The 17,475-nt window shown below is 39.9% G+C and overlaps 1 protein-coding gene and 1 long non-coding RNA gene across 4 annotated transcripts in view; one reads left to right on the top strand and one right to left on the bottom strand.

Annotated features, from left to right (window-relative positions):
• Positions 1 to 17,475, bottom strand: part of DESI2 (desumoylating isopeptidase 2) — a 71,223-nt gene that overhangs the window by 8,648 nt on the left and 45,100 nt on the right. For 2 of the 3 annotated variants that reach the window (XM_011955722.1, XM_011955721.1), the window contains 3 exons: positions 14,217 to 14,289; positions 11,550 to 11,643; positions 8,862 to 9,003 (listed from right to left, as the gene is read on the bottom strand). In XM_011955722.1, coding sequence (XP_011811112.1) covers positions 8,862 to 9,003; positions 11,550 to 11,643; positions 14,217 to 14,289 — 309 coding nt within the window. The remainder of the gene's footprint in view (positions 1 to 8,861; positions 9,004 to 11,549; positions 11,644 to 14,216; positions 14,290 to 17,475) is intronic. The other variant, XM_011955723.1, reaches the window with a different exon arrangement.
• LOC105521505 lies at positions 5,229 to 6,881 on the top strand. The gene is made up of 2 exons (XR_001003281.1): positions 5,229 to 5,353; positions 6,148 to 6,881. It is a non-coding gene; the product is annotated as an uncharacterized LOC105521505 (long non-coding RNA).

Genomic DNA, 17,475 nt, shown 5'->3' with positions numbered 1-17,475 from the left:
AGCTAGAAACAATTATCAATTCAGTAGTAGTGAGCAACCTAATGCCCAGATTAAAGTTTCTAAATATTTGCTATTAGAAGGAAACAGTTCTGAGGTAGAAAATATGTAGATGAGCCTGGAATATCTTGACATAGCAGAAAACAAAAGGCTGTAGAAGATTATTAGGGACAAATCAAAAGACTTATGAGCCAACTTGAAGAGGCTCCCATGCATCAAAGATGGGACAAAAACAGTCATTCCACTGATCTGAAACATAAAATACTTTTAAATCTGGGGAGGAGATATTCACGATGCTAAATTTTCAAAACAGAAAAAATATTTTGCGGGGAGAAAAAAACCACTTAGAGAATACTAGGGAAGTGTGTCAGGGATCCCCAAGACCCAGTTTTTCCACCTCCAGATTTTATGATTTTAGAGGACTCACAGGACATAGCATATAGTTGTATTCACAGGTATGACTTATCACAGCGAAAGGATATGAAACAAAATTCGCAAGGGAAAAGGTGCATGGGGTAAAGTTTAGAGGAAAACAGGTTTCCACTCCAGCCTGAAAAATTAGTTTGAGTCTTTGTTTCAGAGGGATTACCTGAAGACAGTTCCATGTTGGTTCATGACATCAGGTTATCAGCCTGACGACTGTGGATGACATCTGGAGGTGTTCTGTGTGGGAAATGCAGGAGCTGAGGCCACTCCCTGCTCCCATAGGTTTGAGCACAGGCTCAGCAGGCTGTTTGAATTCAAAGTGCTTGCAGCATCTTAAAAAGGTAGCATGGGAAGTTTTTCTTTAGGAAGAGGGGAAGGCAGTATTGAAAAACAAAGCTCATCAGTCTTTGCCTCCGTTGAGATTCCCTAGGTGCCAGTGTTTGCTTTTTGTTATTGTTACAAAATCAGCATGTCCCATTTAGCAGTCATAGTTTCACATTTACAAAACTGTCCTCTACTCTCATCCAGACCTTTTGTCTGGAAGGGATGTATTAAAGGGGGACAAAAGTTTTCACAAGATTTTTTTTTTTCTTTTTTGAGACAGAGTCTTGCTCTGTTGCTAGGCTGGAATGCAGTGGCGCACTCTCGGCTCCCTGTAACCTCCACCTCCCGTGTTCAAGGAATTCTCCTGCCTCAGCCTCCTGAGTAGCTGGGACTACAGACCTGCACCACCACACCCAGGTAATTTTTGTATTTTTAGTAGAGATGGGGTTTCACCATGTTGGCCAGGATGATCTTGATCTCTTGACTTCGTGAACCACCTGCCTGAGCCTCCCAAAGTGTTGGGATTACAGGCATGAGCCACTGCGCTTGGCTGGAAAATATTTTTATATAACATAACCAGAAAGATATGTTTCAGAAATGGACAGAATTAAGTCCTGAATTTTCAAAATATTTCAAAATGGTTTCAGAGAGCCACTCACCGCTTTCATCCTGATCCTTCATTTAGTAAGTGGCCCATAGCATCATTCCATTTCTGGAGACAGCTGCATTTAGTAATCAAACTGCCTTACTAAGGTGTGTGCACCAGTAGAAAGGTAGCAGAGTAGCAGCAGACTGTAAGCCCACTGTTGCAAACTGCAGCTTATCCAGGAAGTCCCAAGTAAACACAGTGAAACTTTCCCGAGAGAGGTAGAGAGTAAGATGGGTAGACACAGGGGTCACAGTCCTAGTGATATGCTTTCCCCTCAACATGCAGCTTTTGTCAATAATCACAAATTGGGAATGCAATCAGTCCCTGTATCAGAAATACAGAACAGATAAGCAGTTCGACTTTGTATGGTACCACCAGAGAAGCCGGTTCCCATGGACACCTGTGATAATCCACAGTTCCGTCAACATCTATGTTTTTATAGTGAAGAGCCCCACAGAGTGGTACCCTAAATCTGCCTTGATCCCCAAGTAGAAGTCTTGTTCCCTGAGCCTGTATCTCTTTTAGTTTAACACAGCTTGTTTAGCTAAGACTGAAATAGTGTGTAGGAGACAATGTCAAGTTTTAGCTCAAGTGTCAAGTCCAAGCAATTAGGGTCTATGAATTCAGGATTCCAAAATACGCCAGAGACTTTTCTTTGGCAGCAGTAAAACTGAGATGCTGAAGGGCCAGTCATGTTTCCAAGGCCAAGCAAAAAGCAAAGCTTTCCTAAGTGCTTTCTAAGACCCACTCAAAATTATGCACATCAGGCTAGAAAATCACCACTCTAGGGTCAGACATCTGGTTTTCTATGAGCTCACTTGCAATTAAAAACTGCTCATGCCTGTAATCCCCAGCACTTTGGGAGGCCGAGGCTGGTGGATCACAAGGTCAGGAGATTGAGACCATCCTGGCTAACACAGTGAAACCCCGTCTCTATTGAAAATACAAAAAACTAGCCGGGCGTGGTGGCGGCGCCTGTAGTCCCAGCTACTCCGGAGGCTGAGGCAGGAGAATGGCGTGAACCCGGGAGCTGGAGCTTGCAGTGAGCCGAGGTCGCGCCACTGCACTCCAGCCTGGGCGACAGAGCGAGACTCCATCACAAAAAACAAACAAACAAACAAAAACCCAAAAAAAACCAAAACTGCTTTAAAAACTCTTAAAAGTGTATGTCTTTTTCCAGAGGCTCCAATGGGCAAAAATCATAGTAAATATCAGCTGTGAGACATATTTTGCTTTCAACAAAGGATTTAAATTCCCATCTATCCTATAGCAGCAAAAAGCAAGGAAGTTGTGTCCCACTTTTTCTTTGCAGCATTGCTTTATTGAGCTAATCCCTCTACCATCTGTGACATTACAAGCATAAAACATTTTATATCAACTTCTATCATATATCCACAGATGTAATAAGGCCATTAATTGCCCTCCGCCGCCCCACCCTGGCCCGACACCTTCCTCACTGCAGATGTATTCAACCCCTTGCAGTAAATTTAGCAAAAGGTTTAATATTACAGTTGCGGAGGAGACCCTAGCTGGAATGGGGTGGAGGGCGTGCAGGTAGGCTAACTACTCAAGTATGTCCCCTGCCCTTTTTTACTTTGCTCCAGCCCTGAGAACCGATTCAACCTTTTTTCCTCCTACTTGTGAGGAAAGCGTGCCATCAATGTTTAACATTTTTGGCCCAACCAAAGCTCATCTTTGGGAATTTTTGGGCCTTTTTTCTTTCTTCCTGGAGGAGAGAACAAAAACTGAAGGTATTACCTGGGCTATACTTCCTTTTTCTCCTCACCGTAACCAGCACGGCCAGAAGTAGCCAGGTGATCTAGTGAGTCAGTTCTCCTGGAGTTGGATCTGTCATTTCAAACTCGACAGGCAGCTTTTGCCTTTCACAGGCAACAGCTCAGCTGCTGTTTCATATCATGGATAACTCCACAGCCATCCAGAAATCAAAGGTTTTCCATCCTCCACCCATTTCAGCCTTTCTTTCCTCAGTCCTTTTTTTTGAGATGGAGTCTCGCTCTGTCACCCAGGCTGGAGTGCAGTGGCACGATCTCAGCTCAATGCAACCTCCGCCTCCTGAGTAGCTGGGATTACAGGCATGCGCCACCACACCAGGCTAATTTTTTTATATTTTTGGTAGAGACAGGGTTTCACCATGTTGGCCAGGCTGGTCTCAAACTCCTGACCTCAAGTGATCCGCTCGCCTCAACCTCCCAAAGTGCTGGGATTACAGGCGTGAGCCACCGTGCCCAGCCAGTCCTTTTGTTATATTTCTGTGAGTCAAAGGTCTCCACAACCACCCCCAAGTTTGGTGATTTGCTAGGACTCAGGGATCAGCATAGCATACTCATGACTATGACTTATTACAACAAAAAGATGCAAAAGAAAATCAGCAAAGGGAAAATATACATGGGGCAAAGTCCAGAGGAAAGCAGGCACAAGCTTGAAGGATCTTCTCCTAGTAGAGTCAGGTAGGATGTGCACGCTTAATCCCCCAGCAGTGGTTTGTGACATATGTGAAATGGCTACCAGGGAAGCTCATTACAGACTCGGGACCCAAGACTTTTTATTGGGCGCTGGTCATGCAGGCGTCCTCTGCCAAAATCCCAGAGTCCCACAGGGAAAGCAGGTTTTTAGCATAAACCAAATTAGTTGTACAAACAGGTTAGGCAAAGGGAGTCACTCTTCTCAGTTCTAGGAATAAGAACCTTACGGAAGTCCAACTCCCAGATGCCAGCTTAGGGCCAATTCTGCAGGCAGGCCTTTCTAAGGACAGCAGTTTTAGGCCTATGTTAGTTAACTCTTCTGTACAGGAACCAACTTGTTTTTTGAAAACAAGTAAAGGGGGAAAAAAAAATCAAGCATCTATCTTGCTCTATCACCCAGGCTGAAGTGCAGCGGTGCCAGCTTGGTTCACTGCAACCTCTGCCTCCTGGGCTTAAGCCATCCTCCCACCTCAGCCTCCCAAGCAGCTGGGACTACAAGGCACACACCACCATGCCTGGCTAATTTTTGTACTTTTTGTAGAGATGGGGTTTTGCCATGTTGCCCAAGCTGGTCTTGAACCTGTGTGCTCAAGCAACCTACCCGCCTCAGCCTCCCAAAGTGCTGGGATTACAGGTGTGAGCCACTGTGCCCAGTTATCTTGCCTTTTCTATGGGGAATGTGTCTCAGGGTGACCAGCTATATGAACTTTTGTTTAGATTTGGATTCAAACTAACCATTAAAAAATTACGACAATTGAGGAAATCTGAACATTGTTTATCTGGATAATATTAAGAAATAATGTTAATCTGTGGAGTGATAACGTAATTTTAGGAGTTAATTTTAGGAGTGATGACATAATGTGGTTATGTTATAAAGAATCTTTATCTTTTAGAGATGCAGAGTGAAATATTGATACTTGAAATTAGGCCAGGTGCGGTGGCTTATGCAGGTAATCCCAGGACTTCGGGAGGCTGAGGTGGGAGGATTGCTTGAGTCCAGGAGTTCCAAACCAGCCTGGGCAATATCATGCAACCCCATCTTCACAAAAAATACAAAAACTGGCTGTACATAGTGGCATGTGCCTGTAGCTCCAGCTAGTTGGGAGGCTGAGGCAGGAGGATCACTTAAGCCTGAGTTCTAAGCTGCAATGAACTATGATCACACCACTGCACTCCAGCCTGGGCAATATAGCAAGACCCTGTCTCTAAATGAAATCTGGGATTTGTTTCAAAACAATTTGGGGCTGGAGTGGTATCTAAGTGACAGTTATATAGGGGCTCATTATATTCTTCTACTTTTATATGTTTTGAATTTTCTACTGAAAATATTGATTTTATTTATTTTTTTGAGATGGAGTTTTGCTCTTGTTGCCCAGGCTGAAGTGCAACGGCACCATCTCTGCTCACTGCAACCTCTGCCTCTTGGGTTCAAGCAATTCTCCTGCCTCAGCCTTCTGAGTAGCTGGGATTACAGGCACCCGCCACCATGCCCAGCTAATTTTTGTATTTTTAGTTAGAAATGAGGTTTCACCATGTTGGCCAGGATGGTCTTGATCTCTTGACCTTGTGATCCCCCCACCTCGGCCTCCCAAAGTGCTGGGATTACAAGACTGAGCCACCACGCCAGGCCGAAAATATTACTTTTAAAAAGACATTAAGATTAGACGAGTGGCATTTAGTAATGGTAATGCCAGTCCTTTTGCTACTGCCTGCTTCATAATTAGGCATCTGACACAATTCTGGCTGTAAAATATGGATGCTTTCAGAAGGTTAGGGAAAAGGGAATTCCAGAAAGAGTTTCACTGTTTCCAAAGGGAGAGAGACATAGTCTACCTCTAGATGTTGTGCTAAAATTGTTACCTCTATCTGAAACCTACAAAGGGAGCTGGCCTGGGGGAAGCGCCAAATCCCAAGGATGGCAGCTTAGAGAAATGAATAAAGACCTTACAGCCCTATGACACTCACAGTTGAGACACGGACCACACTGGAATGTAGCCTGCCTTATTCTGGACTTGTTTTGTAAGATAACGTTTCCTCAATGTTTAAGCCAATTAGCACCCAATTCGAAGAGACCTATCTTGCAGAGTACAGGCTGGCAAACTTTTTCTGTTAAGGGTCAAACAGGAAGTATTTTGGGCTTTATAGATCATAAATCTTTGCTGCAACTACTCAATTCTGCCACTGCAGCCGGAAGGCAGTCAAGAAAACAGGTAAACAAATAAGCATGGCTGTGTTCTAATAAAACTTAGTGAATCTCTCTGGTCTCAGCCACAGAAGCAAGGTGACGAAGGCAACATCATCATTTGGAAAGCGTCGCAATAAGATGCACACGTGCCACTGCTGTGGCTCTAAGGCCTACCACCCTCAGAAGTCGACCTGTGGCAAATGTGGCTACCCCGCCAAGCGCAAGAGAAAGGATAACTGCAGTGCTGAGGCTAAGGCTAAAAGATGAAATACCACCAGGACTGGTCGAATGAGGCACCTAAAAACTGTATACTGCAGATTCAGGCATGGTTTCCACGAAGGAACACCACCTAAACCCAACAGGGTGGCTGCTGCAGCATCCAGTTCCTCTTAGGCATTTCAATGATTAGTCATGCAATACATGTTCTGGTTTAAAAAAAAAAAACTTTATGAATACTGAAGTTTGAACTTTACATAATTTATACATGTCACCATATAGTACTCTTTTGGCTTTTTTCAATCCTTAAAAAGAATGTAAAAACCATCTTAGTCTGCAGGCTGTACAAGGACAGATGACACGCTGGTGTTGGTTCGAAGGCCAGGCTACAGTAGTTTGCTAATCCCTGCTGTAGAGGAAGCATCGGAACTGATAACATTATGGTGTTAAATAATTCTTAGAATTTTTACGAACAATATTAACAGAACAGTACATATATCAACAACCATTAATATAGTGATGATTGTGCTTATTTGCAACTGGTTATACGACATACATCCCCACACTATGTTGTCAAAGATAAAAGCATACCAGTTTCACTGAACTTCGTCAGAGTGCCCAACATCAATTTACTTGGCTTCATAATATGGGAGTTGCATCCATCATTTCAAATTCCAAATGTAACTTGTACATTTCACAATAGGCAAGAGCTGATATTTCCATTTAATGGAATATATACCTTATTTTACTAAAATAGCTCCTTATCCCTCACCGTCCAGAATTCTAGTTCCAGCACTGCCACTAACAGGCGAGGTAACCTTGGTCAAGTCACTTAACTTCTGGGTCTCCCAGTTTAACAATTCAGCACTAGGCCACGCATGGTGGTTCATGCCTGTAATCCCAGCACTTTGGGAGGCTGAGGTGGGCAGATCACTTGGGGTTGGGAGTTCAAGACCGGCCTAACCAACACGGAGAAACTCCGTCTCTACTAAAAATACAAACTTAGCCGGGCGTGGTGGCGCATGCCTGTAGTCCCAGCTACTCGGGAGGCTGAGGCAGGAGAATTGCTTGAACCTGGGAGGCAGAGGTTGTGCTGAGCCGAGATGGTACCACTGCACTCCAGCCTGGGCAATAAAGAGTGAAACTCTGTCTCAAAGAAAAAAAAAAAAAAGAAAAAAATTCAGCACTCATTTGGGGAAAGGCATAAAAACTGTAGCCTAAAAAGATGGCTCCAGGGACATCTAGAATTGCTCTTTGGGCCCCAAATGCAAAATGGTTTTGGGGTTAGACCAGGGCTGATGTGGTGGTATAGATGCTCAATAAAGTTCTGAATGTTTTTGAAGGACAGAAATAAATTAGAACCACAGGAAGTAATGATAAAGTATAATAAGCACTGGAGTAAGAAGTCAGGTCTAATCTGAATTCTCCATGACAATCTTTAGTAAGTCATTTTCCCAATTGGGGTCAGTTTCCTTGTCTGAAAAATAAGAGTAGATTAGGATGCTGTCTATTTCTTCACCAATTTTAGCACTCAATGGATCTTTGAATGCATTCCATACAAATGTAATGTCTGGGGTCAAGAAAGCTGAGAACTACCTCCCCACTTGTCTGAAAACTGACTAGGTCACTTCTATGGTACTGATGCATCCACTAGACTAGAGGTGTTTCTCGAACTTTTAGGTTCATATGAGTCATCTCGGGATCTTGTTAAAATGAAGATTTGCATTCAGTGTATCTCTGGTGGGGCAGAGATACCACATATCTCACAAATTTCTAGGAGATGCTGATGCTGCTGGTCCACAAAACACACTTTGAGTAGCATGGTAACAGACTGTGAGAGCTATTTGAAAGCTGTATTGTAGAAGCCATGAGCGAAGTAAAAAGGGCCAAGGAACTAAGCATTTCTGCAGAGGAGGTCACTGAAATAGCAGCTCGTTTTCTCCTTTACACCCTTCACAATTTCTGTGGTACCTAGATGCTGCCACTGCAACCATCTGCTAAGAATCAGAAAGCTGGGAAGCTGTTTCAAGTGCCAATTCTCTAGACCTTATTTTACAATCTTCTTAATTTCTTTCCTCCATTTTCTTTTTATGGTTCTTTAATTTTGACCTAGTTTTGATCTGCTTGGGATTCAAGAATTGAGAAGGCAAGTAAGTGCCTATGTGTTATGTTAGCAGAAGAAAATTTCAAGATGGAAGACATGAATTACTTTACTAAAGAGAGCCAGAAAAAAAAAAAATTCAGCAAAAGAGAAACCTTAGCGACTAAGAAGCAGATGTCTCTAGGCATTTACTTTTTTAAAGCGAAAGTTTCAGGCTGTAATAGAATAAGAAGGGACCATTGTTTGTACTTACTCTACTCACTGCAAAGTAATGAATAGAACTACCATTTAAAACTGTGCAGACTCTCAAGTTACCAGCTCTGGAAAGGTCATTCATACAAGATTGAAATACAATACCATATTTCATACAACACAAAAAATCAGAAAAGAAACAAATCAAGTTCGAACATAGTGGGATATCAAGTATAGTGGGATAGCAAATATTTATTTGAAGAACTTTTAGGATAAAATTTAGTTTACCTCTGATAAAGCTGAAGAAAAATGATTGCAGTTTTTATGCATTAAATGATAAGCATTGCCTTTGTATTCTTTTCCCAGTTCTTCTACAATTTTTTCTATATCATCTTCTAGGAAGTCCGTGCTCCCTAAAACAACAGCTTCTCTTAAAGAACAAAAAGAAAAAAAAGAGAAAGAAAAATAAGGACGTAGTTGTGTCAAATATTTACAAAAAGTATGTTTAAATACTTGCTTATTTCCAGGAATATTATGATTGACATAACAAATCAGGGTTAATATAACAAGACTAAAAGTGAAACAAGATACTTTAAAAGTGCTATTTTAATTTCTACTTTTCTGCAATAAATTCTTAAGTATATTACCTATGAATACTACAAAAGCACAAGTCATTTTCTTTATGAAATATATGTCCCTGCGTAAAATGTAGTATTATAGTTATTTTCACAACTATTGTATTAGTAGTTATATTGTTAGAGAACCAGATCCCTGCTGCAAATATTCCTGCATAATCTCACTTGCCATTGAAGGGCTGGACATCATCTCACCTAGAAACAAACTTTTATCTGTCACTGTGCTGCAATGAGACAAACTGTCAGACCTGACTAAACGTTTTCTAAAAAGAAGGACCCTGGCCGGGCACGGTGGCTCACGGCTGTAATCCCAGCACTTCAGGAGGCCGAGGCGGGCAGATCACCTGAGCTCAGGAGTTCGAGACCAGCCTGGCCAACATGGTGAAACCCCGTCTCTACAAAAATACAAAAATTAGTCAGGCACGATGGCAGGTGCCTGTAATCCCAGCTACTCGGGAGGCTGAGGCGGGAGAATCGCTTGAATGCAGGAGGCAGAGGTTGCAGTGAACCGAGATTGTACCACTGCACTCCAGCCAGGGTGACAGAGCAAGACTCCATCTCTAAACAAACAAAAATAAAAAGGACTCCAAACTACTACCTTGGAAAGGCGACAGACATTATCCAAGAGAAAGTGGAATTTTAGTCAGGTAAGTTAGGCATCCAAGAAACCTGAAAATACTTAGAAAATCCTTTTATCAAGTAGTCTTGCCAAAAGAGAGCCCAAAGGAGTGGATTCGGGATGGTATCATAGCACTTCTGTGCGGAAATCTTTCAGTTCAGTGACAGGCTAAGAGAACTATGAAGTTAGCAGAGGGCTTAATGTGTAGCGCATCACTGAAGCTTCATGTTGGAACCCCATTTCCCTGTCTGCTTTTCACTTGGCAAGCCATCTATTATAGGCCCAGAAGTTTAAAGCTCCTTGAAACTAATATTCTAAATATCACTCTTTTTTTTTTTTTTTTTTTTGAGATGGAGAGATTTACTCTTGTTGCCCAGGCTGGAGTGCAGTGGCACAATCTTGGCTCACCGCATCCTCCGCCTCCTAGGTTCAAGAGATTCTCCTGCCTCAGCCTCCCAAGTAGCTGGGATTACACGCACGTGCCACCACGCCCGACTAATTTTGTATTTTTAGTAGAGACGGGGTTTCACCGTGTTGCCCTGGCTGATCTCGAACTCCTGAACTCAGGTGATCCGCCCGCCTTGGCCTCCCAAAGTGCTGGGATTACAAGCGTGAGCCACTGAGCCCAGCCCTAAATATCACTTTAAATACAAACCTCAATTAAGGAATGAAAATTTGATTATTAACATTTATATTCTCATTCTCAGCAAACTATCACAAGGACAGAAAACCAAACACCGTGTTCTCACTCATAGGTGGGAACCAAACAATGAGAACACTTGGACACAGGGTGGGGAACATCACACACCGGTGCCTGTCGTGGGGTGGGGGCCTGGGAGAGGGATCGCACTAGGAGAAATACCTAATGTAAATGATGAGATGATGGTGCAGCACACCAACATGACACATGGATACCTATGTAACAAACCTGCACGTTGTGCACATGTACCCTAGAACTTAAAGTATAAATAAAAAAAATTATATTCTCACTGCTTTTTATTACTCATAAGACTCCAGTGAACACTTATATCCATATATTTTAGGTTTATCATTACAGGTAATACATGTACCTTAACAATGGATTCTACGCTAATCAACTGTTTAGTTATTTCAAACGTATAAAATGTCCCTTGCATTGGGACAATAAAGACATTTTTAATTTGCTAGGTAGGTCACAATTAAACGTTTTCTCCTTTCAAACAGGAGATTGAGGGAAGAAATCATTAGAAAGGAGTTTCCTGGGCTGGGCGCGGTGGCTCACGCCTGTAATCCCAGCACTTTGGGAGGCCGAGGCAGGTGGATCACCTGAGGACAGGGGTTCAAGACGAGTCCGGCCAACATGGTGAAACTCCGTCTCTACTAAAAATACAAAAATTAGCCGGGTGTCGTGGCACACGCCTGTAATCCCAGCTACTTGGGAGCCTGAGGCAGCAGAACTGCTTGAACCTAGAAGGCAGAGGCTGCAGTGAGCCGAGATCACGCCACTTCTCTCCAGCCTGGGAGACAGAGTGAGACTCCATCTCAAAAAAAAAAAAAAAAAAGGAAAAGAAATGAGTTTCCAGAGGCAAACCTGAGTTATATAAAATGTCAGCAATTTAAACAAAGTTAAAGAGACATTTTTAACTTCTTGGGTTTGTTTTGATTTACAGAATGAATTCTGTTTACCTGAAAACAAGCTATGGCACCTAAGACAGTGTAATAAAAATTATCCTCCCTACTTACTTAAATTTAAATGTTTCTCCTAGTTCAGAAGCATTTCCTGGGGAAATTTCAAATATTCCAGAAAAGGGGTAAGGATGGCCACCATAAGCAAATTCTGAAAAGAGAAAACTCATGATTTTTAGTATGTATCACATAAAATTTAACCAGAATGCTGAATTAGCTTTAATAATTGAGGACAACAGTGACACCATCTAAATATTTTTCAGTTTATAAAATGCTTTCACAAATATCTCACTTAGCTATTACTTGTATAAACAGTTGTCACAAAAGACCCAAAACTCAAATAACAGAAGACACTCAAAGATATTCTTGACTGCCATATTTCCCTTTCTTATAATGGCAAAAAGAGTGTGACTAACACACAAAGGTAAATATAGTTCTCTCTGCATGTCTATATCATGCCAATCTAGGTAGGTGGTCAGTTCAGTGTTTTGCCACTTTCTAAATTAAAGTGATCTAATTTCAAACACACATCTTACTGGAGAAACTGTCTAGTAACCGTGAGTTTCATGGTTTCTGGGATAAAGACTCTTGGTTCACCTTTGAGTAGGGTGGAACATTACTAAACCTAAAACACCACTCAATTCTCTTCATTTAAGAAAAAAATAAACTGCCAAATTAACACACATACCTACCCACCCTCCCATCCAATCTCCACAGCAAGTCTTTTAGCTAGGATAAACTATTTTTTGACTGTACATCCAATACAAACTGTACATCAGATACAAACTCTGGAGAACAAAATGGAGAATAATTTTAGATAAAAAATTCCTGTAATTTTCTGTTATCTCACTTAGATATTTTAGTGGCTAAGTCTTAGTAGACAAATTTAAATAATTCCAAACCATGTTTAAATCAACTTCATCACTTTAAAAATATAACCGTAAAAGGTCTTAGAACAAAGCACAGGAAAGAACAGGCAGATACTAAATTTACTTTTAATTCAGACCCGTCCAAAAAAAGCAACAATGTAGTTTGAGAAATAAAGTGGCTATTTTGAAATAAAATTTTTAAAGTTTTCTAGTGACAAAATTTTACAAAATATTGTAGATTATCAACGTTGGAAAGGGTAAGATTATATTTGGATTCTTAACTTTCTCAATTATAACAAGGAAAGTCATAGACCCATTCTTTTATTTAAAAAGCAATCACTAATTTTCAGAACTATATTAATATTTGATTCTAGCTTTAAATTTACATGAACATGTTTTGAAACATGTTTCTAATTATTACTAAATCATTTTATGAAGGGGAGCAATGATTAGGCAGAGAATAGAGCCATGGACTAGCATACAGGAACATTTGGGTTCAAGTTTTAGTTAATTATTAGCATTATGACTTTCAGCAGGTTTGGGCCTCAGTTTCTTCAGCTGAAAAATAGAGAAGACGCCACCTGCCCTTATCTAACCCACCATGATCATGTGGTCCCAAATTTGTGGCATTTAAAAAATAGTAAAACATCATACAAATTCAAGAAATACACATGCAAATGTAGAAAAGCCAAATCAACCAAAAGAGTAACCCCACAGACTATGGTCCCACCCACAGCAATACTCCCAATCACGAAACTTTCAGCAAGAGCCCCTCGGTATTTCTTGGGATTATTTGGTAGATGTAGACTTTCAAGTAAAATAGAGCTTTAAATGGCAGATTTGTATAGCCAACATTTAATATGCTAAACTGCACCTGGAAACAGGTAAAATGGAATATAAAAAAGAGTATAACCACCATACTGACACATTTAAGTAAATGAGTCTCTTCTTTATATTGGTTAAAACTGGTGTATAGTGTTCAGGGATAACCCTGAGTAAAGTGCAATAATATATTCTAAGAGGTCACAAAGACTGCCTAGCTGAAGCGAACAAAGGCATTTCTGCTACAGGGTTAGTTTATAATTCAAAATGATAGATTACATGAAATCAGCAATGTGATCTGTCTTACGCAGACCATTACTATTAGTTACAACTTGATCAGGGGTAGATTATCTTGCATCAAGAGTAGGAATTAGAACAGAAGAAAAAAAACTGTTGAACACACAGCTGCTTGGTTTGAGTGACTCCTGACATGTTTATCCTAATAAAGGATAATAACAAGAATGAAGAGGGCTGAGTTAGTGACAAAGGGCATGATTAGATGTAATCATGGCCGGATTTGTTCAGCAATGTTTTTAGACTTCAAAAACTTATAGATTTTATAGACTTATAGGTCTACAAACCAAATTTATTACTGAAATTCCCTCAGGAAATTGGTATTTCAAGTCTGACACTTTCTAGCACCAACCTTTCCAACCAAAATTATTGTTTTTATCATGCTATTTTCGAAGTGCAAGGTTTCTTAGGAGGTCCAATATATATGAGAACAAAACAAACTCACTTTATGACAATCACAAAAGGAAAACATTTTTTAAAACATAGTATTTAGAATAAAAGATAAAGTGAATGAGGTGAATATATACTCTTGTATTTTGAGTCCTTTCTCCCCAAATACATTCTACTTTGGGCATTTTTCCAAAATGCAGTATAAACGAATATGGGGAGATTTTCTTCTACTTTCTGTAATAACATATGGAAGTGGTTAAAAAAAGAGAAAGACCTATAGTTATGGTTTTGCAACTCCTTTAAAGTACAAAATCTTCAGAGAGTATATTTAGACTGTGTGTACACGTACCTCTGCCATAGACTTCAATTCCTGAATGAAAAACTCCAATTCCGATGGATGAGGTATATTCGTTCATCCAATACTAAGAAAAAAAGAAAGAAAAGTTTCAGAATACCTGTTCATTTACAACTCAACTCCACACTACAGAAGTGACTACTCCCAAATCGTACACTCTGAAACTCCCATGATAAAGATCCAGTTGGTTCTATCTCTGTGCCTTTGCCTGTATCACATCTGGAATGGCTTCCTGGGTCAAAATGATTGTCGCAATTTGAGTATAAGCACATTATCTAAGCCTTATAGGGCAAGCAATACAATTAAAAGCTTGATCAGTTTGCGGGGCGGCGGTGGGGGGAGATTATATAAGAGCTGTCCTGTTAGTGACTTACACACACACACACACACACACACACACACACACACAGTGTGCTTTCATATCTATTTTTCTCCTATCCTAAGCTTTTCTTCTTATTCTTTGGTGAGCTCCCTGAAAGCAAAAATATTTAATTCTTTTTCAACAAACATTTACGGCATGTATCATGTGTCCTGATTCAGCTCAAAGTTTGATAATGGTAATAATATAGGAATAAATAATGCACAAAGGTTAGAAGAATATTCTTACTTCTTACCATTAGCATGAACAAAAACCTCCCAGAAAAGGTAATATCTGAACTGAGTCTTTAGGAACAAATCAGATTTCCCAGTAAGAAAACTGGGCCATGGGGCCCATGGGGATGGACAGAAATGCCAGGAAGAGGGAAGAGCATATACATAGGTAAGATGATAACGAATTACAGGAAATGGCCGGGTGCAGTGGCTCACACCTGTAATCCCAGCACTCTGGGAGGCCGAGGCGGGTGGACCACCTGAGGTCAGGAGTTCGAGACCAGCCTGGTCAACATGGAGAAACCCCGTCGCTACTAAAAAATACAAAATTAGCTGGGCGTGGTGGCGCATGCCTGTAATCCCAGCTACTCGGGAGGCTGAGGCAGGAGAATTGCTTGAACCCGGGAGGTGGAGGTTGTGGTGAGCCAAGATCATGCCATTGCACTCCAGCCTGGGCAAAAAGAGTGAAACTCTGTCTCAAAAAAAAAAAAAAAAAAAAAAAAAGAAACGAAATTACAGGAAATGACTGTGAAAGGGGTTGAAAAGGTGAAGTGGAGGGGGTTAAACTGAGAAAAAGGTAAATGAGTTAAGAGCTCACTAAACGAACAATTAAGTAACGTTCAAAAGTGTTACAAACCTATTGGATTTCTCCCAGGTTAGGGGACAGATAATTTATCTTTAATTGTTCTAGGTTTATTCAAGTCTTAACCTTGGCTCCAGACCCCTAGCCAGTCTTTCCCAGACCTACACACATTCTCATGCATTGCTGGAAGAAGCATAAATGAACAAGTCAGTTTTTTTTTTTTCTAAAATGTACCTGGGGCAGAGGGTGGATAAAAATAAAATAAAATTTTCCCATCTAGAAATTGAAATATTCATTAAAACAATATGGCACTGTTGCAGGAACAGATCCTGGTACAGACCCTTGTATATGTAAGAATTTGATATACGATAAAGGAGATATTTAAAATTAATGACAAAGCATGAATTATTAAAAACATGTTGACAAAATTGATTATGCACAAAAATAAATTTCATGTATCTAAAAATTCCAGTGTGTCTAAAAATAACTATACAGGGACAGAAGGAAATAGAGTTTAAAAAATTTTAGGTGGGAAAAGACAACCTAAGTACAGCAAAATCCTAGAATTTATAGAGGAAAACATCAACAGATATTCAACATTAAAATGTACAACTTTTTATTTTATAAAACTGCATAAAAACAAGATAAAAAGATAAATAATACACAAGAAGAGAGAATCTGTGTGGATATAACAAAGATTCATATGAGAATATAAGTATCCCTCTCGATGTGAATTTTTTGAGTTCCTGATTTGGAGAGACAGAATTTGGATGACAAGTTAGGAAATGAAGGATACTTCTTTTATGTGAATCAATTTGATTTTGGAAGGAGAGTAGTAAGATTACACACAGTAAGGATTCTTCAAAACATTTACCCAAATCTATGTAATCCCAGAGTTTGGGCAGCAAAAGTTCAGATATGAGTATACTTATAAATAAAAGCTCCATTAAAAAAAAAAAAGAAATTAGTGGCCAATAAACCTGAACTAACAATCTCAGTAGCAAACAGAAAAATACTAATTAAAACAATGAGGTACCATCCTTCTTTTTATCTATCAGATTGGCAAATATTAAAAATACTGCCAATACCGGGTGTTGGGAAGGGTGTGAAGAAGACATTGCACAAGTGTAAATCAACGACAGTGACTTAACCATTTCACCTTCTGGAATCTATTCTATAGAAACACTAGTATATATGCAAAGACATGTCCTAGCACATTAACTATAGTTGTCTACAATACTGAAAAACTGAAGTCTAAATATCAATAGAGAAATGGCTAATTATGGTACATTCATATTATAAACTATCAATCAAAAAAAAGAATAAGGTTGACTTGGGAAAATTAGCTGAGTTTAATTTTTAAAAAAGAAAAAAGAATGAGGTAACTCGATAGATATTTAAAAGCCACATAAAATAAAAGGATCAAGTCATAAAATGTGTAGCATGATCACATTTTTGAAAAATAAGCCTGAGGCTATACTTACATATTAAGTATGGGATGACAAAATAAAACTACCACCAATTGCAACAAAAGAAAGGTTTGAAGCATACAGATCAAACTGTTAACAATTTGGGGGAGAGGAGTACATGTGGCTAGGGTGGGAGTGGAGGACTATAATGCAATACTTTTCAGTTTTAACTCCATACATTCAGGATTGTTTGTTTTTCTAAATTTGTTAAAGAGTATTACTTTTATAATTAAAAATGTTATTTTAAAGTAAAATGCTATTATCGTAGTTTAACAGGTTTTTATTAGAATTTTTACACTACAGTAAGAGAATAGGTTGCACATACAAAAAATCATAAGCATAAGACTATTAACTGCAGTATTATTTATGTTAGTAAAATGTTGACAACAACCTAAATGTTCATTTATAGGGTCCTAGTTACCTAAACTATGATATATCTATATAATGGAATATTCTTCAGCCATAAAAAAGGGGGAAGGTCTCCGTGTGGTGGCTTACACCTGTAATCCCAGTACTTTGGGAGGTTGAGGCGGGAGGACAGCTTGAGGCCAGGAGTTCAAGACCCCCCCTGGGCAACACAGGGAGACCCAATCTCAAGAAAGAAAGAAAG

This window comes from Colobus angolensis, unplaced genomic scaffold (genome assembly GCF_000951035.1).
Source record: "Colobus angolensis palliatus isolate OR3802 unplaced genomic scaffold, Cang.pa_1.0 Scaffold40, whole genome shotgun sequence".
Lineage (NCBI taxonomy): Eukaryota > Metazoa > Chordata > Mammalia > Primates > Cercopithecidae > Colobus > Colobus angolensis.
Note: the sequence above shows the minus strand (reverse complement) of the source record. Positions and strands in the feature narration are given on the sequence as shown.